The 25,328-nt window shown below is 39.6% G+C and overlaps 3 protein-coding genes across 7 annotated transcripts in view; all 3 read right to left on the bottom strand.

Moving 5' to 3' along the window:
* Positions 1–3,243: 3,243 nt before the first annotated feature.
* slc5a7a (solute carrier family 5 member 7a) lies at positions 3,244–10,519 on the bottom strand. Of its 2 annotated transcripts, none has more exons than XM_069697577.1 (9): positions 10,434–10,519; positions 9,383–9,611; positions 8,954–9,067; positions 8,409–8,564; positions 8,148–8,296; positions 7,468–7,611; positions 6,339–6,492; positions 5,453–5,670; positions 3,244–5,285 (listed from the first exon to the last, which is right to left on the bottom strand). In XM_069697577.1, the coding sequence occupies exons 2-9, from the start codon at positions 9,564–9,566 to the stop codon at positions 4,584–4,586; spliced, it is 1,821 nt and encodes a 606-aa protein (XP_069553678.1). In that variant the 5' UTR covers positions 9,567–9,611; positions 10,434–10,519; the 3' UTR covers positions 3,244–4,583. The 2 variants fall into 2 exon arrangements, with proteins under 2 accessions (XP_069553678.1, XP_069553677.1); XM_069697576.1 differs by having other exon boundaries at positions 9,383–9,608.
* A 1,805-nt stretch (positions 10,520–12,324) lies between these two features.
* On the bottom strand, positions 12,325–20,151 carry arl6 (ARF like GTPase 6). Its single transcript, XM_069697746.1, has 8 exons — positions 19,985–20,151; positions 18,059–18,212; positions 17,784–17,845; positions 17,538–17,606; positions 17,359–17,453; positions 16,989–17,118; positions 16,156–16,211; positions 12,325–14,910 (listed from the first exon to the last, which is right to left on the bottom strand). The coding sequence occupies exons 2-8, from the start codon at positions 18,176–18,178 to the stop codon at positions 14,885–14,887; spliced, it is 558 nt and encodes a 185-aa protein (XP_069553847.1). The 5' UTR covers positions 18,179–18,212; positions 19,985–20,151; the 3' UTR covers positions 12,325–14,884.
* Positions 20,152–20,748: 597 nt separating this feature from the next.
* LOC138620491 (ephrin type-A receptor 6-like) overlaps positions 20,749–25,328 on the bottom strand; it is a 53,455-nt gene continuing 48,875 nt past the window's right edge. Inside the window, exons 13-20 of one of the 4 annotated variants that reach the window (XM_069697745.1) lie at positions 24,313–24,438; positions 23,480–23,665; positions 23,313–23,374; positions 23,005–23,214; positions 22,750–22,899; positions 22,409–22,602; positions 21,844–21,993; positions 20,749–21,562 (exon numbers count right to left, since the gene is read on the bottom strand). In XM_069697745.1, coding sequence (XP_069553846.1) covers positions 21,448–21,562; positions 21,844–21,993; positions 22,409–22,602; positions 22,750–22,899; positions 23,005–23,214; positions 23,313–23,374; positions 23,480–23,665; positions 24,313–24,438 — 1,193 coding nt within the window. In that variant the 3' untranslated portion in view covers positions 20,749–21,447. Of the gene's footprint in view, positions 21,563–21,843; positions 21,994–22,408; positions 22,603–22,749; positions 23,215–23,312; positions 23,666–24,312; positions 24,439–25,328 lie in introns of all 4 variants that reach the window. The other 3 variants (XM_069697743.1, XM_069697742.1, XM_069697741.1) reach the window with 3 other exon arrangements.

Genomic DNA, 25,328 nt, shown 5'->3' with positions numbered 1-25,328 from the left:
GTGGAGCCTCAGCCTCTGATGAGATATGAGCTGTCCTGTGTCACATTATCTGGAGAAGAGATATATACAGTGTTTATATATTTCCTATTTCTTTCATTTTCACTAACAAACAATAAGACAGATCCATGCATGCTCTCTTGTTTGGAGGCAGCGGGTGTTCGGAGTGTCAGTCAGACAAAAATTTCTCTGTAGTTACTGAAGTCTAAACATTGCAGTAAAAGTGAGAGGCAAGGACACGGGGAATTTTGAGATCACCTTCATAATCAACTCATCTTAAAGGGGCAAGTTTGTTTTATAAAGTTGGGCGACTTGTGAGAGACAAAAAACACACCGATGCAGTTCGGTCTTTCATGAAGCTGTTTCTGATCGTTTCTGTTGCAGTCTTTGAGTTAGAGATTGATTGCTTGAGCCCAAATACTAGATAAGTCTGTGTTATTTTGCTTTACTTCCAGGAACAAGACATACAAACCGTCTTCATAGGCTGAGCCATGCCGTGTGTCCCTTTAAATTAAACTTTTGGTTTTCATTTGCTCACTTACTTGAACCATGACATTGATGAAGATGTGTCTGGTTACGCCATACAAGCCTTAAATAAATCTAAATGTTAAACGTAAGTAATGTGTAAGATGACACTTTGTACTGGTTTTGTAGTGTATTTTATGATATTGTATATCTGTGGCTCACACTACAGATCTATTGGATTCATTTTGGGTAAAATCGGGGTTGGTCTCAATCCGAGGTTGGTTTGAACCTATTATCTGGTCAAATAATCCTATGGTGCGAGGGGTTTGCGGACATAATCCTAATGTTGCCAACAAGATCAAATTCCTTTTTTTTTTTTTATGTCAGATTTCAAGTCCCTGGAATTGCCACTCTGAAATCATTTTGTATAAATACCAAGTGTGTGGTCCTACTTGTCTAGAGCAGGTGTTTTTATGATTAAAAATCTGTTGAATTTGTCCTTATGTCTGTGGTCTCCCATGTTTGAAAAATCTGTTAAAATGAGAAAGTCCAGAAGTGTGCACCATGGCACTTACTGAAATGAGAAATCATTTAAGTACTTAGACTGGTCAATGGAAACCGGTGTCTGCTTCAAAGTCATTAAAATTAACAAGCAGTTTGTTACCTGGACAGTCACCTTGCCTGAGTATTCTCTCCAAACTTATGCTGAACTGCAGCACAATAGATGTCTATCTGGATGCATCGTCCGCTCTTTGTAATCTCATCTCCTCGTGACCACATAGAGGGAAAGTGGGACCTTGATTCCCAGAATTCCCTTTTATCTTTAAAGGTTAGTCTGGGGGGGGAAAAAAAGCTGAATAGCTGAAGCAGATAAATTGTAGTGAAGAAAAACTGGTTCAGCCTCACATTTTAAAACATGCTGTCTATCCATGGATCAGAGGTCAACCCAGTATTCCCTTGGCTGCTTTTATGAAACTTCCACCTGAAAAAAAAAAATGCAATATCAAATGCACAACTGTAAATCAAAAATGAGCATTGGATAACAGACAGGAAGGATAATTTTGACATACCCTGAGTGTCATTGTTCCAAAAAAAGCAAAAATTAAACAACCTTATAACAATGAGTCAGCAACACTGATGTTAATGAACCTGCTCTCTGACTTCAGAACTTTAACTCTACCAAATTTGATACAACGGAAAGGACGCCACGTCTGTTCTCATCATCAGAACAAGACCAAAAATACAAATGAGTGAAAACGTCCTAAAGTTTTCTTATTTAATGTAATAAATAAATGTTTATTTATACATTTTTGTGAGTATATGTATATAAATTAGCTTTACCAGAAGAAAATGGTATTTTCTGTCAAACTGAAAGTCAGATAATTTAATTATACATTATTTCAGATTTAAAAATCTGTCCAAACTACCAATGATGTTGCAAAGACATCGTAGGACGTTCTAAATATATCCAGTGGTTATGAATGAATTAATGTTTTTTGGTTTGCATCCAAATGCTTTCTAGAAGTGAGTCCTCTGCAAAAACCCTCCCCCAACTATCTCCTCCTCCCGCAAAGCCCCAAATAAATGGATTGACTTTTGGACAAGCGACAGTTTTGTTTCATAATTGTTAATTATCATGAGTGCTCTCTGAGGTACTTTCTATGAATGAAGATGGAACTCTCTCTCTCTTCTCCCACCCCTGTTCTTTTTATGGGATTGGTCTTAATTCTCAAGGGCATCAAAAAGGACACCAACAATGGAGGGAGGCGGTGCAGTGGATGGGTGGGGCACTTGCGTCATTGCTGAGCATCAGGGCTGGTGAATTTTATGGCAACGGGCGCCAGTAAGCTACTCCCCCTTCCAACCCCCCCATCCAAGTCTATCTTCCCTGCCTGACCACCAGCAACCCCACCCACCCCCGGGTGGCTCCTCCCCACGTCCCAAATGAGAGAGCACTTAAAGTAATGTAAATAACCAGAGAGCAGAGCTATTTTAAGATGCTGTCTTTCACTGTGGACAAGGAGGGGGACAAAGATGCAAGCCAAGCGATTGTAATTCCAGTCACGTTTTCGGACATGTTCTTTTTCTCAGTCCACCGTCGAGCTAGCTGAAGGGCCTGGCAGATGAGAAAGAGCTTGGACAAGCAAATTCATTTTTTAGCCCTTTTCTAAAGCGGAAAAGTATATATTGTAAAATAACAAGGCAGCTGAAGGTCTTGAAAAGTGAGTCTGATATACCCCCGTTAAACTTAAAATTACACAGAAAAGAAAACATAGAAATTATTAAAATGAGTTCAAATAGTCCCATAAAACAAAGATTCTCCAAACTGAATAGAAAAGCAGAAGAGAAAACATATTTCTGCAACTCAATATTTATAAATCACACGCTTTTTTTCAGCTCTGTCCTTTCTTTTTGTAAATTACTTGTTAAATCTTGTAAATTACTTTTTTCTTCTAAAATTAAAGGCATACAGTAATTAAACAGTGAAGGAGGACTTTTTGGTTGAACCCCTGCAACAGGAAAAGGGCTGAAACCACTGCCATAAAACCTACAACACAAAACGTTGTACCTGAAAGATTTACATGCTCTTCATATCCACGTTTCAGCATCATAACCAAAAAGAAAAAGAAAATGCAGGGCAAAATCTAATTCAGTGGACATTTTGATTTTGCAAAATGGATTTGCAATATTTTGCAATATTTGCAATTAATATTTAATATTTATTTAGAAATAAAGTGAAATAACATTTTGATCTTTTTTTTTTTTTTTATAAAAGCAGGATTTATATATTGTCCTGAATTATTTTCTTTTTTATTGTTTCATTTTTTATGACATCAAAAATAAATAAACATTTAAACAGCATCTTTCTCATCTTATATGAATAATTTTAACCAGCATTATTTGTTACCTATATATGTTTTGTTTTTTTATCCTCATATGTATACCAACATACACGTCACAGAGAAAATAATCTGTACACTGCTGCTAACAACAAATAAACAACATATTTGTGAATCAGTATCTGCATCATTGTGAAACAGACTTTGCAAATCATAAAATAAAACTTAGCAGTAGAAGTACACTATTTGATATAATTGGATCTTTTGTAGAGGTTACATTCATATTCAAGTCTTTGTCCGCTGCAGTCTGACCAGCATCCAGTCACAACTGCAGAAATGAAATGATCTCTTTTAATGAGCTTCGTTAAGGCAGTTGAATACAAGATCATTTTAAACACTAATTCACACTGATTCTTATGCTTAAAACTGCGTCTACACCTGACATTAAAGAGAATAATAAGCTAATGCTTCAAGTCTGCTACCATCACTACTGCTTGTATATTTTCTACTCAGCATGACACATGTATCTTTCTTGATTCACAGTCTTTATACGTAAATCAGTAATAATCAATCATAAACATGAGCGACATCATGGCCTGTCTATTTAATGGGATGATTAATGTATAAATCCCATTATGTCAGAGCTACTGTGAATTCGGTCACACAAAACATGAAGTAACTGACTTAATATGAGACATTAAAGTTAGAAAATAAGTTTTCCATCATTTCTTTTTGTTGATCCATTTTACTTCCTCTCTCTCACTCACAATTGTATTTTTTTTATACTGATTGCTGTACAGGTGTTAAAGTGTGAGTCTGTGTTATTGCTTTTATCTAATACAGTCGACCCTCCTACCAAAGGACGGTTGTTCAGTCTGTCACTTCTCGTCATATTTCTGATTGAATATTTCACCACTTTCTGAGTAGCAGCATCTTTCATCTCATTTCATCTTGTCAGCTTTTTCTTTAGTGATGACAAATTAAACAAATCAGTCTCTGAACTCAGTTTTCTTTACGTAACCAGATCAAAAAAGGGTGAATTAACAGTACAGCCAACTATCTATAAGTACTCTAAATGTATGTGTGTCAGTGTGTTTGCTTTACTTCACAGAAAAACAGCTTCATGTCTGGTCAATCAGCAAGCTGCTACACTATATATCCTGACATGTGGCTGTCATCCAATCAAGCGGGGTGTCGAACTTTGTAGTCCCGGGGGAGGATGTTTGCTTGCTTGGTTGTCTGGCAGTTCTCTGGCAGTTCAGTCACGAGCTCAGTATTTTTTTATTTTCTTTTTATCACATCCTGACTTTGCCATTCCTCATCATGGTGGGAGGAGTCAGGGCTGGACTCCTCCTCCTCCTCCACTGTTTCTGCCGGTAACGTGTCACGGCGCGTGAAGGCGGCCGCCAAGGTCACACTAAGCCGCGGTTTGACGGGCGCCATCTCCGACAGCCCAATGTTGTTGCCACGAGTCACAAGCGTCGTCTTATCCATGATCTCTCCGCTGTGCTTGGACACCACCGCGTCGAGGAAGTCGTATTTGTGTGAAATCTTGCCGCTCTCAAACAGGTATTTTGCCAGGTATGAGAAAGCAACGTTACCCAGAAAGGAGGCCAGCATAGAGACGGTCTTGAAGGGGAACTTCTGAATGACAACGTCCTCCATTTCTCCCGTGATGTGGTGCATCCGCTGCTCAATCGTCCAGCCAGGGTAATAAATGAAAGGAGGCAGCTGCAGGTAGGGTTCGCCTCCACCTATACGCAGCACCATGCCGAACAGGTACGCAGCCACTGAGCCATACGTGTTGGTGCCTTTGACAAAGAGCACACTGAGCAGCTGGGGGAAGATGATGACGTAAACCAGGTCTGAGCTCAGGTACCACAGGCCGTAAACTGTCCCGGTTACCAGCGCCATCAAGGTGGCAAGACCGCCGAATACAAAGATAGTGATACGCATCACCCACACGATTTCACGGTCAGATGCCTGAAGAGATACAAAGCAGTGGAGAAAAGACTAACATCTTGCTAACACCCAAAGACAAGCATTAAAAAAAAAAAAAAAAAATTAAAAAAAAGGTGGGGACATTGATTCCATGTACATTTTAGAGGAAAAGTGTGGGCACCTGGACAGAAACAGACACGCGTACGTACCGACTGTCTGAAGGCGAGCTGGTAGATGTTCCTCGCAAACATGGAGCTCGCCGAGAGGATGGAGGAGTCTGCCGATGACATCACGGCTGCAGACACTGCACCCAGGCCGAAGAAAGAGACGAAAGGCGGGCAGAGGTGTTGGAGCACGATGGGAAGAATCATGTCCGCTTGGTCCCTCTCTTTAGGAGGAATGGCACCGTAAGATGTCTGGTTCCAGTCTGAGCAAGCGAGAGATTTAATGAACAGCTAGTGAGTTACCATGACATCATTCACAAAGTCAGTGAATTATTCAATGAAAGGGAAGGAACATTTAAGCAACAGCTTAGTCTATTTACAGTGTGAAACTCACGCTAATACTGCAACATATGCACATTCATCAGAAAATAAATGAATGACTGTTTTCTCAATTTATAATAGTTTCTCATTATACCTGTTTTGCAAAACACTAGGCTCATACACACGATACTTTACTGATGATAAAGAAGGTCAGACTTCAAGCTTAACTAAACAGATATTTTGGTTTGCAAAGTGTAAGTGGGAAAGAAAATCTCTTTTGTGATTTTAAGTTTGTAACAAGCTTATATTTTAGGAGAGGACAAAACAGAGTTGTATATTTTCTTGTTCGGTGAGGAATTTGACGCCCTGAAACCTGGAGATCAAACCACTAATTTGGTCCTTTGCCTCTCTCTAATGTAATATTTACACAACCAGCGTGATTATTAAATGGGTTGCTGCTTCATTATGGATGAGATGAACCAGCTGCTATTTACCAGGCTCTCTCAGATCTAAAGGCGACATGGACCCATCCAGAGCCCCCCCACCCCTCCCACCCAAACAAATACACACACAAACAGACAGTACATATGCAAGCTAATGTGTCTCTAACCTGTGGAGGCCCCGATGGCGCCGATGAGAACGGAGGGCACAGCCATGATGAGGCACCCGAAAGCAGCCAGGAAGGAGAGGACCTGGGCGTAGGTAGCAGAGGAGGCTGACAGGACTCTCTGGAAATACACTTGCCAGGGTATTCCTCCCAGCATCTGCAGCACAGTTAAAGACCAGTGACTCACATTCTGGAAACCAAAGTCCAACATCGTCACGCCAAGTGAGTCTTACTAGCTTAGCACAAACCAGTAGTCATGTGCTTTCTCTGCAGGCATCTCTCGCTTCAGAGTTGTATGAGCTACGTTTACTGTCCCCACCAACCAACCTATTATTTGCTGTCTCTCTATGATGTTCTTTTCTCGCTCTGCTCTCCCCCCTCAGCCCAGCCAGTCGAGGCGGATGGTCGCCCACCCCTCAGTCTGGCATTTTTTTTTTCCTGTTAAAAAGGAGCTTTTCCTTCCAACTATCAGTCATGTAGGAATTGTTGTATTGTTGAGTTCCTGTAACATTACAACGTTCTGTTGTGAGCACTTTACTTTGATAAACGCCCTGAAATAACATATGTTGTGATTTGGTGCGAAATAAACTAAATTTAATTGAATTCTTACAGCTCCAAAATACAAAATCTGTACAGCATTCGGCTTTGTTTTGTTTTGTGCAGAAAAATGTAACAAGAAAAACTCCTCATCATGAGGTGCGACTAAGTGATTTGATGAGGAGCTTGTCGACTGTATGTCACAGTCAATCTGTACATCTCAACACCAGCTGTCAATGAGCGGATGATTAATTTGATCCCATCAAAAAAGACTACGTCATTTAATCGCAGCATAAAACAATTACTATAGAAACTGATTATTCTATAGTTTATTTACCAGTAGAATTCATTTGTTGTATTTATCTATAGAATGCCAAACAACAAAGCCAAAGCTCTCTATAATCTGCATCATTCAGCATTTTCACTTCATTAATGACTTGACTAATCGAAATGATGACAGATGAATTTTAGGATCAAGAGTATTTCACAGAGGGTCTCATCATGATGGCATTTAGTTCACCGATACAATCAGTTTCAGGGCTTTCTTCAGTGTGAGAAAGTATTGTGATAAAGCACGAGATGGTGGTTATCGTACCAGGAGGCAGAAGTTGTCGATCCACACCCAGGTGTCGCTCTTGTGGATGCTGCCTCTCCAGGGCGACTGGTACACGTACTTCACTGCAGTCACAGTGATGTCCGACACCGCAGGGTTGGTCACAGCAAACGGGACACTTATCCACTGCAGGCGGACAGAAACAGAGACAGCATACAGTGAAAAAACATCAACTTATTCGCTCAGTGGTAACTGTAACTTATACTACAAATGATAAAAGAACTATACTGAGATCAGGAGCAAAATTCAGCATGATAGTAGCACAAGAGGAAGAACAAATTAGATCAAAAATGACATGCAGATAATATAAATATAAATTAAAATGCCAAAACTTTTCTAAAAATCTAGATCAAATTCCCATAGCAGATGCAATATATTAAATAAGCACATATGGATGAGGTATATAAATTGGTGTATATGTATAATGACCATAACACGAGGAAAACATGAAAAATGTGAATACAAAACAATTTCACATTTCTACTGCACTTATTTGTCATCATTTCTAGAGTTTTTCCACAAAGACAATTCTGAAATCATATTTCATGCCACTGCACCTCTGTCCATAATTCTTCAATTAATTTAACATATTTTTAAGTCAAGATAAAAGTTCAACAGGAGCTAATAACACAATGATCTAATTTAGCCCAAAATGAACGTACCAAGCCAATAAAGATACAAAACAGCTGCACGACATCAGTGTAGGCCACAGAGTACAGCCCTCCGACCAGGGTGTAAAAGATTGCAATGAGTGCGGAGATAACCACTGACATCTTAATGTTGATGTCCACGATGACACTCAGAGTAGCACCTAAGGTCATGAACAGATGGAAGGATATCAGGGCATTATAAATTCAAGCAGAGCAAGATCTTGTTGTTCACAAAAATCTTTTATTTTGTACTTAGCAGAAAAGTGAACTCACCGAGGGCGGACAAGATGGCAGCAGACCAGAAAATCTCCCCCATGAGTGCAGGTATGAAGAGGAGGCCACCCATACGTTTCCCATACAGCTGCTGGAACGGGTCCAACATGGTGACGTAACCTCGAGAGCGCATGGGCTTGGCGAAGAATAGACCACCTGGGACAAAGAGTGGACACATGACAGACTGAGAATTGAGGCGACCACCACAAGACACCATCGATACTGACAAAACCATATATTATATATATATATAAAAAAAAAAAAAAAGATGCTGATATTAGAACAAACGAGCCATACGAGTTTAAGATGTCCCCCTCAGAAGGATGGACACTTGAGAAGGTTGGATTGGCACCTGAACTGATCATTTCAATCAGGTATGTGGTAAATGAGTCAGTATATTTATGAGTGGGGGTTCTTTCAGTTAAATGGGACACATCTGATCAGTCTGCAAATTACACCAGACGCTTAAATATTCATGCTTACAAGTAATATAGAATAAACATTTTACAATGTTTTATACATTAGACACATGTAGCACCACTCACCCACAACCAGGCTGAGTGCATATCCAAAGGGGGCTTGAGCCCAGGCCAAGCCATAGTCCGGAAGATACACGTACTCAGCTGTGCCATTGATGTACCCTCCTCCAACCCAGGTCGCTGGAAGTCACAGACACACAAAGCAGACATAAAGTTTAATGTCCTTTTAATATCAATTATAACTATTACTATGGTAACTAAAACAAAGAGACTCATGGTCAAATTAACGTTAATTTATACAACGCGTAGTCACATAGTCACAATTAAACTGATAACGTTGTTTCTTCCCAGTTGGAGTTATGAGATACATCAATTAAATGACTTTTCACCAATTAAAAGTATAATATTAATAACGACAAAATACAACAAACTGATTGTTAATCAGTTAAAGTGACCACAATCCTCGTTTAATTTAGTAATAAATACAAACATTACCTGTCATGGTGAATCCACCGACAAATAATCCAATGTCTCTCCCTCCGACCATGATGGTCTCGCTGCGGTCGGTGCCCTCCGCCTCCCCAGAGTGTTTGTTCTTCCATGCCGCCCAGATGCCGACGAACAGGATCAGTAGATAGAAGATCGCGATAGCCACAAGCCCCTCTACATGGATGGTCATCGTCGCAGCGGTCTTCCGCTAGGAACGGGAAGGCACGAAGACCTGCTTGGGGCGCACGGAGGAGGAGGACCATACATACAAGAACAAAAGACTTGGCTTTTAACTTTCTGCATTTGGACAAAAGGACACGTAGATAATGGAAAGGCAGAGTACATGCTGACCTGGTTTAATTATATATATAAAATGTACAAAACTTGGGGGTTTTGGGATGAGGGTTTGATGACTTACCCCACTTTAACTTCTTAAAATAAAAAATTACAGATCACAATAATACGTAAAATATATATTTTTTTTGCTGATTTAGAATATTTCAAGCGCTTCTGGAGGAATTAAGCAGAGCCACAACACAAAAAAGATTAGTCCTGAAAGCTATTTCTCCTGTAAAAGTGTGACATAAAACATGGTACAGTTAATTTTTGGCAGAATTTGATCCACATCATCATGAAGAAGATTAAAATGTATTCAAAAGGATCTCGGAAGATCAATTTTGAAGTGTTTCCTCCTCTGGGCATCTGAAGTCAAACAGTAAGTGCTCCAAATGCCCTTGTTGGTAAAAAAATATATTTTCTAAATGACTGAAAACAAACCAAATAGACCAAATTAGTTGTAAACAATCAAAGCTGGTCCCCAGTCATGTATTTTTCTTTCTCTTATATCTTTGCTTGTCTCCTTCTGCGAGGATTCATGTGCGTAAAATTCCAATTACGCAAAGGATTTATGAAAAAAAAGAACACCGGTTAATCAAAATTATATCATAAAAACGAGAATCCATTTTGGCCATGTTGAAACAAGTAAGATATCCTATAAATGTTATTTGCTAAACGTTTTTACACATTTTAAAAACAACTTCAAAAACACAAAACTTACCTGAAGTATTTCTAGAGTCGTGCCGGAGCGCCCGAGCAAAACAGAGAGCATAACAGTTGGACTGTTTATGACGATCCTGATCCCTGTTTTGCACCGTGAGGAACAGCCAAATGAGACGTTAGTGGGGGTCTCCCGGGTGACTTACTGAGACTTATAAGGGGGCCACTGCCGTCAGAGGACTGAGGCGCACGTCAGAGAAACCAAGCGTCCTTCCTAATGAGCACCTTGCATGGAAACACGTCACAGTGTAGCTGGCTGATCTGACTGGAGGGTGGGAGAGATTCCTGTACTCAATAACGTGAAATAATGGCCGTCTCTTTTTTTTTTTTTTAAATCACCGAGTGGCTTGACATGAATTTTAATATCAACGCAGCATTTTTACGCATTGAATAATCAATACTTTGTGGGGGAGTTGTATGCTTCACGTGGCTACTGCTCTTCCAAACTCAGCGCGTAACAGCTGCCTGATTGCGCAGCAACACTTCCTGTGGCCTTTTATCCAATGTCACTCTCAGCAAAGCCGGCATTCACCTGCAGATTGCAAGTAATTTTGCTCCACGCAAACTGTTTTTGAGCGGTAGAGGAGGATAAAATCCCAGTCATGATGTCCTTATATATGTGAGAACTATAGAGCGAAGAAAGAATAAAAAAAAAAAGGAGGAGAAACGGTCCACTCTTCCTTTTTTACTCGGGCCTAACAGGCAGATTAATATTCCCCATCTTTAAGCAATTAGAACTCCTCTTAAGTGTATCTGCCACTTCCCTTCAGGATATCAATGAGCTGTGTCTACTTAATGGCTGCCTCTGCCCCTAGTCGGTTAATCTGCACTTCTCTTGTCAAAAGTGACAGACATCCAATTAGGATGGATCCCGAGGAGCGGGGAGATTTAATGATACAGTCCCACTTTAAAAACAACCGAGGCACACATATACGCACAAGTACGACGACAGACACGCACAAAGACCTTATTTGCTAAAGAAGGGCTGAGGTGTTTACTCATCAAGGCAAACGGTGATAAGTTTGTTTTAGGTACTAAACACGAAGAGCGTCCTCTTTTGGCAAAGCAACAGAAGCGTTTCAGCACCATGGACAGAGGCCAACATTTTAGTCTGGTTTATCTGGTTTAAAATAGTGTTTGAATTTACCTTCATTTTTAGATTATAATTTGATATGATGTGTATGATTGTTATTTTTTTTATTGTTACTACATTAACAATATACAGTACTTGTGTCTCGTTAATTTAGGAATAATAATAGAAAAACATTAAATTCTGCTTAAAAGGCTCGACATTGTATTCTTAGGTAGAGTCCTCTGATTCGTAACAAATCTCTGATCAATTTACCGAACATTTAATTACAAACAAAAGAAAGAAACTGAAGGTGAACAGTTTATAAATTTGAGAAACTGGACTAACACAAATTTAAATGCGTTTTTGGCATCTGACAAGCGAGTCTGTACAATATTGATGCCAAAAAAACTAAAACATCCGGAAGACATCTGGGAAGCTTTCTAACTCTATGTTTGACAGATGGCTGGCAAGTGACCTTGACCTTGTGGTTTGATGGTCCAAGACATAACCCATATATTCCATAACATATCGATACAAAAAACAGACAGAACAAAACTGGTGTGATGTGTAGCATAAAACCAGAGACGGTTATAATTTGTATTATTGAATGTTTATGTTTAACCTGATAAATTGTTCAAGGGCCCAGGACTGTGGAGGCTTAATGAGCAGCTGCTGCTGCCAGCGCTCAAGATGCTTAAGAGACAGAGTGAGACAGTCGAGAGAGTAAGAGCCACACCGACAGAAGATTTTACATACATAAAGATACACATTAAGTATGCTGCAACTGCAGTGCCATCATTTTACAAAACATGACACAATGTTGGTTTTCCATAGCATTTATTCTTTGAAAATTAACACATAGAATTTAATAAATAAAACACATGCGGCTCATTTAAAGATACCGTTATTATGAAGAATCTAAAACCACTCGGATGCCAACGTGAACACGAAGACCATCTATTCGATTTGAAATTATGAAGCAATGTGAATGGTTTGATATAAAAGTTCTCCGAGTACATCGCCACTCTGAAATTTCTAACAGTCACAGATATACAATATATTAGAAACTGAATTTAATGTCCTTCAAGCCATCGTGAGTAAGAATTGAAAATGTTGCACTCGGTTGTCTACCACTGGTATAAAAAAAGACAGTGCGCACAGAGATTTTGATGTAGGGGCGCTAAAAGAAACACGTACATCAGCTTTCACTGGGCAACGAAAACATCACAGCACAATGATTTACAACTTTGAGGATGTACAAATTGTAAACAGCCTGATGAAAAGCAGCTTGTGATTCTTGTCTTCAAGCTACAATGATCAAGTACTTTCTCTACAAAATCGTTCTGTAAAGTTTTCTGGTTGGTAAATCAGGTGAAATGACATGTCCAGCTTTGTATGGATTTTTTTTCAATTATTTATTCACAACTTTGCAAACTAAAATTCACAAAAACTATAACAGTTTTGTACATTGTACATTTTGTACCACCTAGCCCATTCCACCTAGCGGAAGTAGTACATTTTACAGCTGATATTTTAAACTATACAAAATATCCTTTTCAAACCCAAATGTAACTCTTAATGTCATTAAAACATCCTCCATTTGCTGTACAGTGAAAGTGAACAGTAGTGAAAAGTACTGTATGTAATATTTGTAGTACTCAAAATAGAGATTATAGAAACAACATTATTGAACAATAAACCACAGAGTATATATACAAAACAATCCTCTATTTCAGATTTTAGCAAGTTAGTTCTTTTTGCCTTGAAACTACTCAAAAACAGTGAAAATGCCTCGTATATATGATATGAAGCCTGGTTGACGCGATGGAGCTCAACACACACCATCAGATGAAAAAGAATCAACCGCACAGAAGTTGATTTTAATGCGAGCTTTCAGTCCGAGACTAAAGAAGAGGATCAAAGGCTTGCATTATAAACTTCATGCAGACTGAGGAGGTTTTTTGTTAGTTGTCTGCCTTTGAATCACTGAAGTACCACGAGTAAATTGTAAGAAGCTTTTTTTTTTTTTTCAATGACATTTTTCTTTCCTTTGAGCAATGAAATAAGGCAAAAAATAAAAACACTAGTTAAAATTGACCTTTTTAGCAAGAAATTGTGATTTCCAAACAAACTTTACAGGCTAACTTGACATTAATTTATCACAACGATTTTACCACATGTTACAGCCAAGTATTATTTATATACCCTTAGCCACCAGGGTACAACTGAGTCTACTGGGTCCTAAAAAACATTTTGTTACAATTTAAATTCTAAACATGGCTACAGCGAGAGAAATGTTAATCATACGTGTGCAGAGATGCATGTAGTATTAGCTGCAGTAAAGATATAATAGATTTTGTTTTCAATGTGACAGTGAGATGGCCTCGTGAGTCTGAAAAAGGCGATCCACTGCAACACATTCAAATGTTTTGTATTAGTGAAACCAATCCCAGAAAACTGACCTCTGCTGAAGGAGTTCATTATAGTTAAAATAAGTGTTATCATGATTCAAATGTAAATAATAATAATGTATCTACAGAGGCCCTGAGAGACAAAAGTAATACAAAAACAAATGAGCATTTGGCATATTGAAGAGGTGGAAAAGATTTCTGAAGGATCGTTAGTTTTAGCCCATTATAGAACGTTTATTCGAATGATGGAGGCTTGAAATAAGCAGCCACCGGTGTCCATAAATATGCAGCTCAAAGCATGCAGCCCCTGCTGTAGTGAAGCAGTGGAAATGAATTGTGAGCCAGTAGAAAAAGGACACAAAGTCTTAAGTTTATCATCACTGGTGAAATGTTGTGCCGGTCCAGAGACACGGGGTAATTTAAGGGCTAAAATACGAGGTTAACAAAACAAAACAAAACAAAAAAAACTTAAAGCACCCAACAATATTGTTTGAACAAGACATGCTGGGTAATTCTGCCCATTCAAAAAAATACAGCACCAACCACAGTAACGTATTTCAACGCAGCTCTAATTTATAATGACCCCTGTTGCACAAAGACAGTGAACATGTGAATGATAAAATAAATGGAAAGAGACTTTTTTTCCCCCGAAATTAACACAATTTTCAAAATGTTATTCCTTTGAACAACTGTATTTACCAGTTTAAACTCTACAACTGTTTAGAAAAGTAAACATTTGCCCTCAATCAATTTGGTAATGTGTTTATATATTTTTTCATTGACTAATTACGGTCACATTTTTGCCGTCTCACTGCTACCAGAATTAAACCAAACACATCCGAGAACCCTAAAAATACCCCATTAAAAACATACATATTTAGTGGTACCTCTGAAAACAGGGTCAACCCCTCTTTCACTGAAGATGTCCACGAGTGCTGCTACTTCTGGCCGGCCCTTCTGCATGTTCCCTCATGTTCGCATTGTTTTGATTTGATCTGGTAAAATGCGAGAAATGCAGTTAGCAGCAAAATGTAGAGCAAGTTGTGTAGAAAGAATCACTGCACGAGAAGGACGAGAGGTTTCTATGGATGTCCTGACCCCACGTTAAACGCTGTGAATCCAAACGGACTTCAACTGATGTGCTCTGCAACCGACTGAGCTATCACCCTCTCAGAACCATCTTACAACCCTTGACAGGTGAGCATTTGATAATCAAGGGGAAACACTTCAGGTGGAGTATTCATCTAGGAATATCATATCGTCCTGACTGGAGCCTGCTTCATTCAGTGGATGCATTTCTGTATATAAGAAGAGTTCCAGGAGTTTTAAAACCACGACACTGTTGGCTCAGAATGACCCAGCGGCCCACTCGGCTCCTTCAGTCACAACGACGCAGTAAACACGGGAGCACCGAGAGAGTTTTTATATCTCCTGCAGCCACACCGTGAATAAGACCACACTCATAATACAATCAGTACTGCATAATTTGATCTATGGAAGGATTTGAGTGAGAGTGGTAAACACAATAAAAAGAAAGAAGAGATGATGGTGCGCAAATAAACTGCAATGTGTACACTGATACACAGTTACGTGCAGTGTATCTTCCAAGTCATGCGTCAATGTGCAATAAGACAAGCACGTGATCTTAATGGAGAGTACACAAAGACATTTTATCAGCCACATTCATCTACGTAAATTTCACAAAAATAAACACCTATATTAAAGCATCTGATGAAATAGTAGTAGATCATTTGAGGACAATATCACGTTTTCAGTGACATCCGGGTGAAATCACAGAAATACAAAAGTACCTTAAATTCACTTTAAGTTATGGAACTGATTGATACAGATATTCCTGCTAATTCATTCAGTCATGCCGAGACGAGGAGGCCTGTATTCAACTTTTACCTTATCTAGGAGTCAATAACACAGTGAAACTCATTTCAGCCACATTCATATTCATCTAGGACCAACCCATAAATAAATACAGAGTACAATGCCATCATTATGTCCACAGATAATTTAGATGCTAATTTAGCTAAGATTTTATGTAAGATAAACATGTCAGGTGGTTCTTTCATCTTATCCTGCTAATAGATAAACTAAACATATCTTATATTATAATTGATTTCATGCCGACTTGTATTAAATTGAATATGCGTGCTCTGCTCTTAGCAGTGAACAAAATGTCACCGTTACACTCCCACTCTCACGTTCATGTCTGTGAACTCTGATCTTACCTTGCAACCAGTCGACTCCTTCCTGCAAACCGTCTCCTTTCAGAGCATCGGTGGCACTGAAACATATCAACACATTACAGTGAACAAAAAAACGCTGCTTTCTCACATCCTGACATATTTAGTATTGAAGACACATCGTCACTTCTGATTATTGATTCAGCACAATGTTACAAATATCTTTTCTTTTTTTTTTTGGTCTTTTATTACTCTTGTGGTTCAATGTTTATTTGGGGTATTATTATACAACTACAAGTTATACTGAGTGTATTTTGCTCCTGTGTGTGTGTGTTCGTTTACATACTGTGTTAGCAGTATGTGAAAACATGTAAAAAATAAAAGGTATTATGACCGTATCACAGGATTACCACAGAAAACGGGAAATTATGTTCTTTCACGTTTTGATTTAATCCCGTGCACCAACACAATGTTACAGGTGTTATATCTATACAAATCAGTGTGAAGACCTTTTTATATCAGATGCGTCATTTTGTCTTGTGCAACAGGACACTGTGCTGCGTATTTGTTGTGGAAATCCAAGCTCCATATAAAAAGAAATATGGCAGTTAACTAACCATAACGTGAAAAGTCACTTCACTACATAGATATAAACGGTCACTGACGCCTCCCGGCGGTCGAGAGTACCCAGCTACAGTATGTACCTCCACCAGAGCGGAGGTGAGATTAAATACTATCACAGAAAGTCAGGATATTGTATTCTGCCAGTTTGTGTCAGTGTTTCCCAGCAGATTTCTTTTTATCTGTAATAACCACACCACTGTTGTTTTTAGAGGCCCAGGCATTAAAAGCAAATAAATATGTGTGTAAGTTCATACCAGATGTACCACGGTTTTTCTTTGATGTTCTCCAAACACAGCAGCTGTGAGACCTTGACAGAAGACAGAGCATCCCTGACATCCATCTTGTTAGCAAAGAACAGGATGGGGATCCTCCTGTGTTTAATATCTACAGTGACACAAGAGAGCATCAGAAATGAGAAAAGCCATTTACCTCAAATAATGAGGAAGACTATTTTCAAACTAAACCAACCTAACACAAAACTTTAAAAGCCTTTAGAATTGTGGTTTCATTTGACAAAATAGAATCAAAAGTAAAAATAAAATAAACGGAGTAAAACACATCTTTATACAATATGCAGTGTAGACTGACGAGAGCCTAAGAAACCCAAGAGACACATGAACTTGCCGGGATGATTTAGTAATGTGTCCAGTTCTTCTTTGGCCACTACCATCCTCAGCTTGTCGGCACTATCAATGACAAATATGATAGCCTGACCTTCCCTGAGAAGAGATTAGAGAGATTAATATCAATATTGACAAAGAAGGAAAAGAAGGTTGTCGTTTTTGTACTAGAATCACACTCACTTGTAGTAATGTTCCCAAAGGTTTCTGTATCTGCCTTGACCGGACATGTCAAACACTGTGAAGGAAAGACTACAAGAAGAAAAGAGACGACACGAGATGACATTCTCACGTGTAAACAGATTAACAATATAAAAATATAGCAAACTTGTGACAAAATATATTCATGTGCCGCAAACTTTAACAATTGCAAAGGGGAAGTGTAACATTTTTGTCCAACGTGGGAGTTATCTTCTGATGTGCAGCTACCTGGATGTCTTGAACTTCTCTATGCTGAAGCCAATCGTTGGGACGATGTCTTGTGCCTGGGCCTGAACGAGAAAAACATTGTACTGTGAGCATTATGTTATATAACATGTTCTAGTTTGACATACTGTAAATATGGCAGAACAGCAATAGCAGTGATGTGGTGTAACGAGCACAACGTTGACTTCATGCGATCAATACTTCATTTGTAATGTGCATGTGTGTGTAGGTAATGCTTCCTATATCAGTCAGCTTACGTCAGAGACATGTCGACTTACATTGGAGGGCTTGAGTTTGTTGATGATGGTGGTTTTTCCACTGTTGTCCAGACCGAGACACAGCACATTCACCTCCTTCTTTAACCCAAGCCATCCTGCCAACTTGTCAAACAGCCCCATTGGCTAGCCAGCAACCATCAGCTGTCTGTGTGATCTTCAGGGAAAAGACCACAAACACGTTATTAATACTGACTCTCAATTAGTCTTCTAGGTAAAAGAAATGTCTGCATGGACCCCCTGTTCGTTTCATCACAGATGAAAACATTCACGGAGTCAAAACTAAAGTAATTTAATCTATATAGCACATTAAAATACAACAAAAAATGAGCCAAAGTTCTGCACAACATCAACGAGCCATTAAAAACAAAATATGGAATAAAACAAAAAGAAATAAAGGCAACATGAAGCCACAACAACACACCCGAAAAACAAGAGTAGGACATAATGCTCAAAAAATGTAATCTAAATTAAACAGGCCCGATCTGGAAATGTTAGAAAAATAAATATGTTTTGAATCCAGATTTGAATACTGGGAGTGCAGTTGATGACAACACGTCAAATTAAAGCTCTTAAAGTCAAAATAAGTGCCAAGAGTGAAGAAGGAGCTCTCTCCTCATGTTGCTCGAAACTAGTGAGGCAACATGTTCGCTGTATGTTGTGGAGTATGTTGAGGAGTATGTTGTGGAGTGTGTTGTGGAGTATGTTGTGGTGTATGTTGAGGAGTGTGTTGTGGAGTATGTTGTGGAGTATGTTGTGGAGTGTGTTGTGGAGTATGTTGTGGAGTATGTTGGGGAGTGTGTTGTGGAGTATGTTGTGGTGTATGTTGTGGAGTATGTTGGGGAGTATTTTGGGGAGTGTGTTGTGGAGTATGTTGAGGAGTATGTTGTGGAGTATGTTGTGGAGTATGTTGTGGAGTGTGTTGTGGAGTATGTTGAGGAGTATGTTGTGGAGTATGTTGAGGTGTATGTTGGGGAGTATGTTGTGGAGTATGTTGTGGAGTATGTTGTGGAGTATGTTGAGGAGTATGTTGAGGTGTATGTTGGGGAGTATGTTGTGGAGTATGTTGAGGTGTATGTTGGGGAGTATGTTGAGGAGTATGTTGAGGAGTATGTTGTGGAGTATGTTGTGGAGTATGTTGAGGAGTATGTTGAGGAGTATGTTGTGGAGTATGTTGTGGAGTATGTTGAGGAGTATGTTGAGGAGTATGTTGTGGAGTATGTTGTGGAGTATGTTGAGGAGTATGTTGTGGAGTATGTTGAGGAGTATGTTGTGGAGTATGTTGGGGAGTATGTTGAGGAGTATGTTGTGGAGTATGTTGTGGAGTATGTTGAGGAGTATGTTGTGGAGTATGTTGTGGAGTATGTTGAGGAGTATGTTGTGTCCTCATTGACCACCTGGATTGAGCAAAGACTCAAGAAAATGGCATTTAAATTAGCTAATTGGCATCCGACTCTCCTACTAATATGCTGCACCTGAAGTAACCCGAGAGGAAGCTCGTCCGTGTTCTTGATAAGTTACACAACAATGTCTGATTGCAGCCAGCAGCATGTAGCACACTTTTATTCGCTAGCCGGAGCTAACATGCTTATCGGGCTCTTAACAGGTTTGAACGTAATTAACATTCGCTAACAGCTATTTTAGGTAATCTCTTGTTGTTACTGTTGCTAGCTACCTTAGCTAACCTCGAGCTGCTGGCCAGTTATTAACTTCCGCTTGCCATGCTTACACGGGTGATATCTCGCATTAGGCAGGTCTTACAGGGTCCTAAATCACCAGCTTTAGCAGACGGACTCAACCGTGAGGCAAACGTGATTCAACCAAACGTTAAACCGTTGCCATCAATGCTAACCCGTTTAGCTGCTGGCGATACCGTTCACGTTAGCGTCTTATTATCCTTTTCCAAGAATGTTGAGTTGAGTTACTAACCTGTAATTTAGCCGCAGGGGTCTCGGTGTCAGGATGCACCCGACTCTCTCCTTTCAGTTAATTCGTTTAATAACCAAGCGTCAAGTCGATGTTTCATACATGTCTACGCTTCTCTGTCATGCTTCCAGCCTGGAGAAAACCACCCAGTTATTTACACTGTGTTGCTGAGCGACACCGGGCGGACTCAAGGCTGCCCCCTGCAGGCCAAAACAAGGCTGCCCCCTGCAGGCCAAAACAAGGCTGCCTCCTCCTGGTTGATGCTGGATACTTGGGGAGTTTTGCGTTCACACGTTTTAGTTCAAAGGAGGCTCACTTTACGTGTCACAGCAGTGTCGGAAATCAGTTTTAAGAATTCTGTAAAATAAAATACAAATACCACCGCAAAAAAAAAAAATTAAAAAAAAAAATCTAACACACACAAAACCTAGTTTTTGTAAAAGAAACAAAAACAAAAAGAACCATTATACGTTAAATCTATAAATGTGAAAATACTGAAAGCATATTTCGCTACTGTCTTTGGCTCATTAAGGCTGTATTGCGTTCATCTATAAACACCCATTTGACAAACTCACCTGACAGTCCTTCATGTCCAGAAAACGTGTCAGCCTCTTGAGTGACAATTAAGAGGACATTGTTGTCGTATGTGTTTAAGAGAGCATCCATGGATACCTTTGTGTGTTGATGTTCATGAGCAATTAACAGCCTGCCATGAGGAGAATGAAATGTGAAGGCCGGGGGTGGTTAAAGTCTGAGAGAAAACTAAGTATTAAAATAGGGTTGTTTATTCAGGAACAAACATACTGAATAAAACATACAACTTTCACAAGACTTGTTGTACAAGACATACTGCATTATCATGAGGAGAGAACATACACTTCTAAAAAAATCTTTTGACATTCAGCGGTCTTCAGTTCAAAAATCATGATTGTATTTACCATCCTATCAATCTTTATTTCTGGTGAATTGCTTCATAGACCAGCTGGAAGGGTCGTTCTTAAAATCACACACTGCGCCACACATCACCATATGATATATCCTATCCATTTCTTCTCTAGTCATGAGGTAACAGACTTGAGACCATTCAAAGTCAATAGAAACCATTGGATTGTCACTTGGAAAGAGAAGAGGTATTGGTGAACACTTGAATAGACACTAGAGAAAAGAAGTCCTAAATTCAAGTGAATGCTAGTATTTGCTGAGATAATAGAGAGACCGCATTTGGCCAACGCTGACAGAGGTTGGTTGTTGTGGAGGCTGTATTGATAATGATCCATAAGATGATGAGTGTGTATCAACTAGACCACATGTGGTCGAGCGGCGGGACCGCCCTCACATGAGCAGCGTGTGGTACCTGCTACACCTAACAGTCTGGTGTTTGTGCAATTAGTTGAATGACGATGCCAAGGGACTCTGGTTAGCTTCCAGCTCAGTGTGTGCACACAGTCTGACTTTGTGCAGTGGTCTCACACTTGAAAGCCACTCTGCTGGATGTGGTGAAGCTGCAGGCGAAGCGACTGTATGCTGCTAATGATTCTCCTCTGGTGGCCAATCAAACAGACCCCGATGCGCCTGATGTCGCTGCAGGGGAAAGGAGAATTTTCGCAGTTTTAAACAGTTTGACAAGCAGCAAACATTATTGCGCATCAAGAAAAACATGCAGTAAAGTTATGTGTGTCACTTTAACCTGCAACAAGCTTACTGTGAAAATTTGATGACATAAACAATAATCACATTTATCATAGTTGGACAAACTACCGTAGTCCTAATAGCATTTCTCTGTTTCTTTGATGCTGCTTTGTTTGCTTTTAGCGTGCTCTTTGATAATGTGGCTGCACTCTGTATAATTTGGCTCCACTCACTCTATACTCATGGTGGAAATGGAATCCAGCGTTGTGTATCCCGCTGCAAGGAAGTTGTTCTTGTACTGGCTCATTTTGATGGAGTCAAGCCAGTCACCGATAGAGATGAAAAGAGGGTAGTCCGGCATGTCCTCTGGGGAGTCGGAGAAACTGAGAGGACAAGCAGAAAGTTTACTGATAAATGTTCTTTCAATAAACCCACCAGTGGTTTCCAACAGCAGACAGTGCAGACAATAAAGTATCACCAGGCATTTACTAAAGCGTACCTTAACCTCCCTTTAAATAGGTTGGTTTCAGTTTTCTGTGTGAGATGCAGAGCCGGCATGAATTATACGTTTTAGTTAAGTTGCTTTCTTTCTTTCAAAACGACTTATAATTGTCTGGTGATGTGATGTCAAGCAGTTTGTGTGCTGTAGAAAACTTACTCTGCTTTTTAATGCAGAATATTTACTTAATCGTTTTATGGATGTCCACGCTTTGTTAATGTTTGTCCTCTGGGTTTGATATTCTAACAATACAACATAACTACATGAATAAAGTGTATAGTGAGGGAACTGATAGTTACCTCTGCACATCATTGACCAGAGTCAGCAGACTACTGGGATTGATTATGAGTTTGTCGAGGAAAGAGAGCACATCGTTGTAGCGCGGGCGCTGGTTGGACTCCTTCTGCCAGCAGTGCAGCATCAGCTGGTGCAGTGTCACCGGGCAGCCCATCGGGGTGGGTAGACGGTAACCCTCTTCAATTGATAGAATGACCTGAGATGAACATCAGCAAGCATAATGTTAAATCTCAGACATAACACTCACTAATTTAGTTCTCCTTGTGGAAGGTAATAAATAGAAATGGCATGATGTGTTGATGATCCTTTAAGCTGTTATAGAGTTGTGTGATCAGCTGCTTACGTCTTGGTTGGACATCTCCCAGTAGGGCCTCTCGCCATATGACATCACTTCCCACATCACAATGCCGTAGCTCCATACGTCACTAGCTGAGGAAAACTTCCCATAAGCGATAGCCTCTGGTGCCGTCCAGCGTATTGGTATCTTTCCTCCCTGACACAAAATAGCAACACAAAAAAAGCTTGTGAAGATGATATTCAGACTTTGTCCCCGTGATAGGTTGATCGTAATATCTTTGAGTAAATGATCTACACTCACTGTGACTGTGTAGGCCGCTTCAGTGTCGTCTTCAAGTACTCTGGACATGCCGAAATCAGACACCTTACACACCAAGCTTTCATCCACCAAGATGTTGCGAGCAGCGAGGTCTCTGTGAACGTAACCCATCTCTGAAAGGTAGGTCATGCCTACTGCAATGCCTCGCAGCATGCCGATCAGCTGGAGCACTGTGAACTGACCGTCACGTGTCTGGAGTGGTTGTAAGACGGAGAGGACAAATACAAAGTAAGAGAGACAATATTTCCTCAGCAAAACACTGTACAGGTGTGAATGTGTTGTCTTCTCACCCGGAGGAAAGAGTCCAGAGCTCCATTTTCCATGTACTCCACCACGATCATTACCGGTCTGCCTGAGGAAAAGGTAAAAGACATGATTTGGGTGACGAACAGAGAAAATAGATCAGAGTAAAGAAAACTACGCAAAGACACACATAGCAGACATAGAGAGAACGTACTCTTAGTGACGACTCCCTCCAGCCTGATGATGTTGGGGTTGTTGAACTGTCCCATGATTGAGGCCTCACGCAAAAAGTCTCGTCTCTGCTGGTCCATGTATCCACCTTTAAGTGTCTTTATTGCCACAGCGATGTCCATCCTTCCAGGAATACGCAAACGACCACTACAGACTTCTCCAAATTCACCTGCAGAAACACAGCACACATTCTTGTGCTCAAGTAATAAAAGATGAAGTACTGCATTTCCCCCCTCAACAGTCAGTGTTTCTTGTTCTTAGTATAGTAGAAATAGCTTTGGGAAAGTTTAAACCAGCAGAAAATTCCAACAAGAATATGAGGTACATGAAAACTGTAAATCAGACAGTTCATCAATTACAACTTGGGAGTTGAAACATGGATTACATCAGTGCCCTGGTCTTGACTTGCCATTTTGAAATTAGGTAACTGCACACTGCCGCCACCAGATGGAGCCCATGTGAGAGAAACCCAACAAGTGGGCGGTATCCTCTTAAGTACTCAAGGGCTTAAAAGGAGACAATCTGTTCAACATAATGAACCATCAAACACGATCATAGTCAGCAACACTTGTTTTGCTTCTCTGAGTTATCAAATAATAAATTAATTTAAATCAAATTAAAACAAATTACTCAACTTAAAATCAGATCATTTATAATCAGGTGATAGAAAAATTGTCACTGGACCTGTGTAATATCTATTTTGGAAATAATACCCCAATTAAAATAATGGTGTGCACTAAGCAACCTTTTATATATTTTTAAATCATGCTTTACTATAACTTATTGGTTAGTATTTTATTACTAAAATTATATTACCGGCACCAATCACCCTCTCGATGCATATGTATGAGGGGTCTATCTCTTTGGCAAATTCCTCCACAGCCTGAGTAGGGTCCTCATACGTATCTGGATCCACATACGTCTTTATCCCAGAGAACGGGACTGCAAGAAAAGAGACGTACCGTAACATATCAACATGCAGAATGATATTTTGCACATCATTTTGGAGTGGAATATACAAAATTGAAAATCCTCATATATTTGTTCTATAGCAATACATGAATATATCCAAGACAGGACATTCTTCAGATTGCTGCACAACTCAAATCCACAATAAACACAATTTTACATCTACTATTGGTAGATTTCCTGAGGCTTACCATGAAATACCTACAGCATACATGTAGAATAGTATTATTAGACTTACAGACACACGGTACATACAGCATACATTACTGTAGCTATTTTCAGAAGAGTTGGTTGATGTGTTAAAGGGTATTTAGAGACATGGATGTATGGACATTCTGTAACAACATGATCACATATACAGGAAAATGTAATAAGGTCCATCAGAGTGTTAAAGATATGTCAGTTTTTAAAGTTAACTTTCAAAGTGAGCTGGCATCGTTGAACCATGGTTACAAGATTATGAAATGCTTGTGTAGAAAAGGTCTTACATTATGTATTAAACTGTTTTATATCGCATCTGTTTTGGCAACCATGGTGTATATTTTCAAATCTTTTTGAAAAACAGATATTTGCCACCATTAAGATGTTATCCGACAGCTCTATAGGTCTGTTGTACTGAAGCAAATAGCTTTCTGTCTTTGTTGAGACTGTACCCAAGAACTTCTTTATTCCACCATGAGTCCATAATTGGTGCAGTATTTGCTTCTATTGCATTGTAAGGTTTCTCTGTTATTTTGTCAAGGGATGGAAAAAAGGGCAAAAAAAAAAAGAGTATGAAAGAGCTGAGAAAATACCCCAGAGCAGCGTAAAAAAACCCATCTCAGGCAGTCAGAATCCTGCATCCTCCTCTCTGGCTGAGGCCG

This window comes from Brachyistius frenatus, unplaced genomic scaffold, assembly GCF_029030835.1.
Source record: "Brachyistius frenatus isolate BFR_SWC_R1_liver_20210118 unplaced genomic scaffold, ASM2903083v1 Contig_24, whole genome shotgun sequence".
NCBI lineage: Eukaryota > Metazoa > Chordata > Actinopteri > Embiotocidae > Brachyistius > Brachyistius frenatus.
The sequence above is the reverse complement of the archived record's forward strand: the minus strand, read 5'-3'. Positions and strand labels throughout refer to the sequence as shown.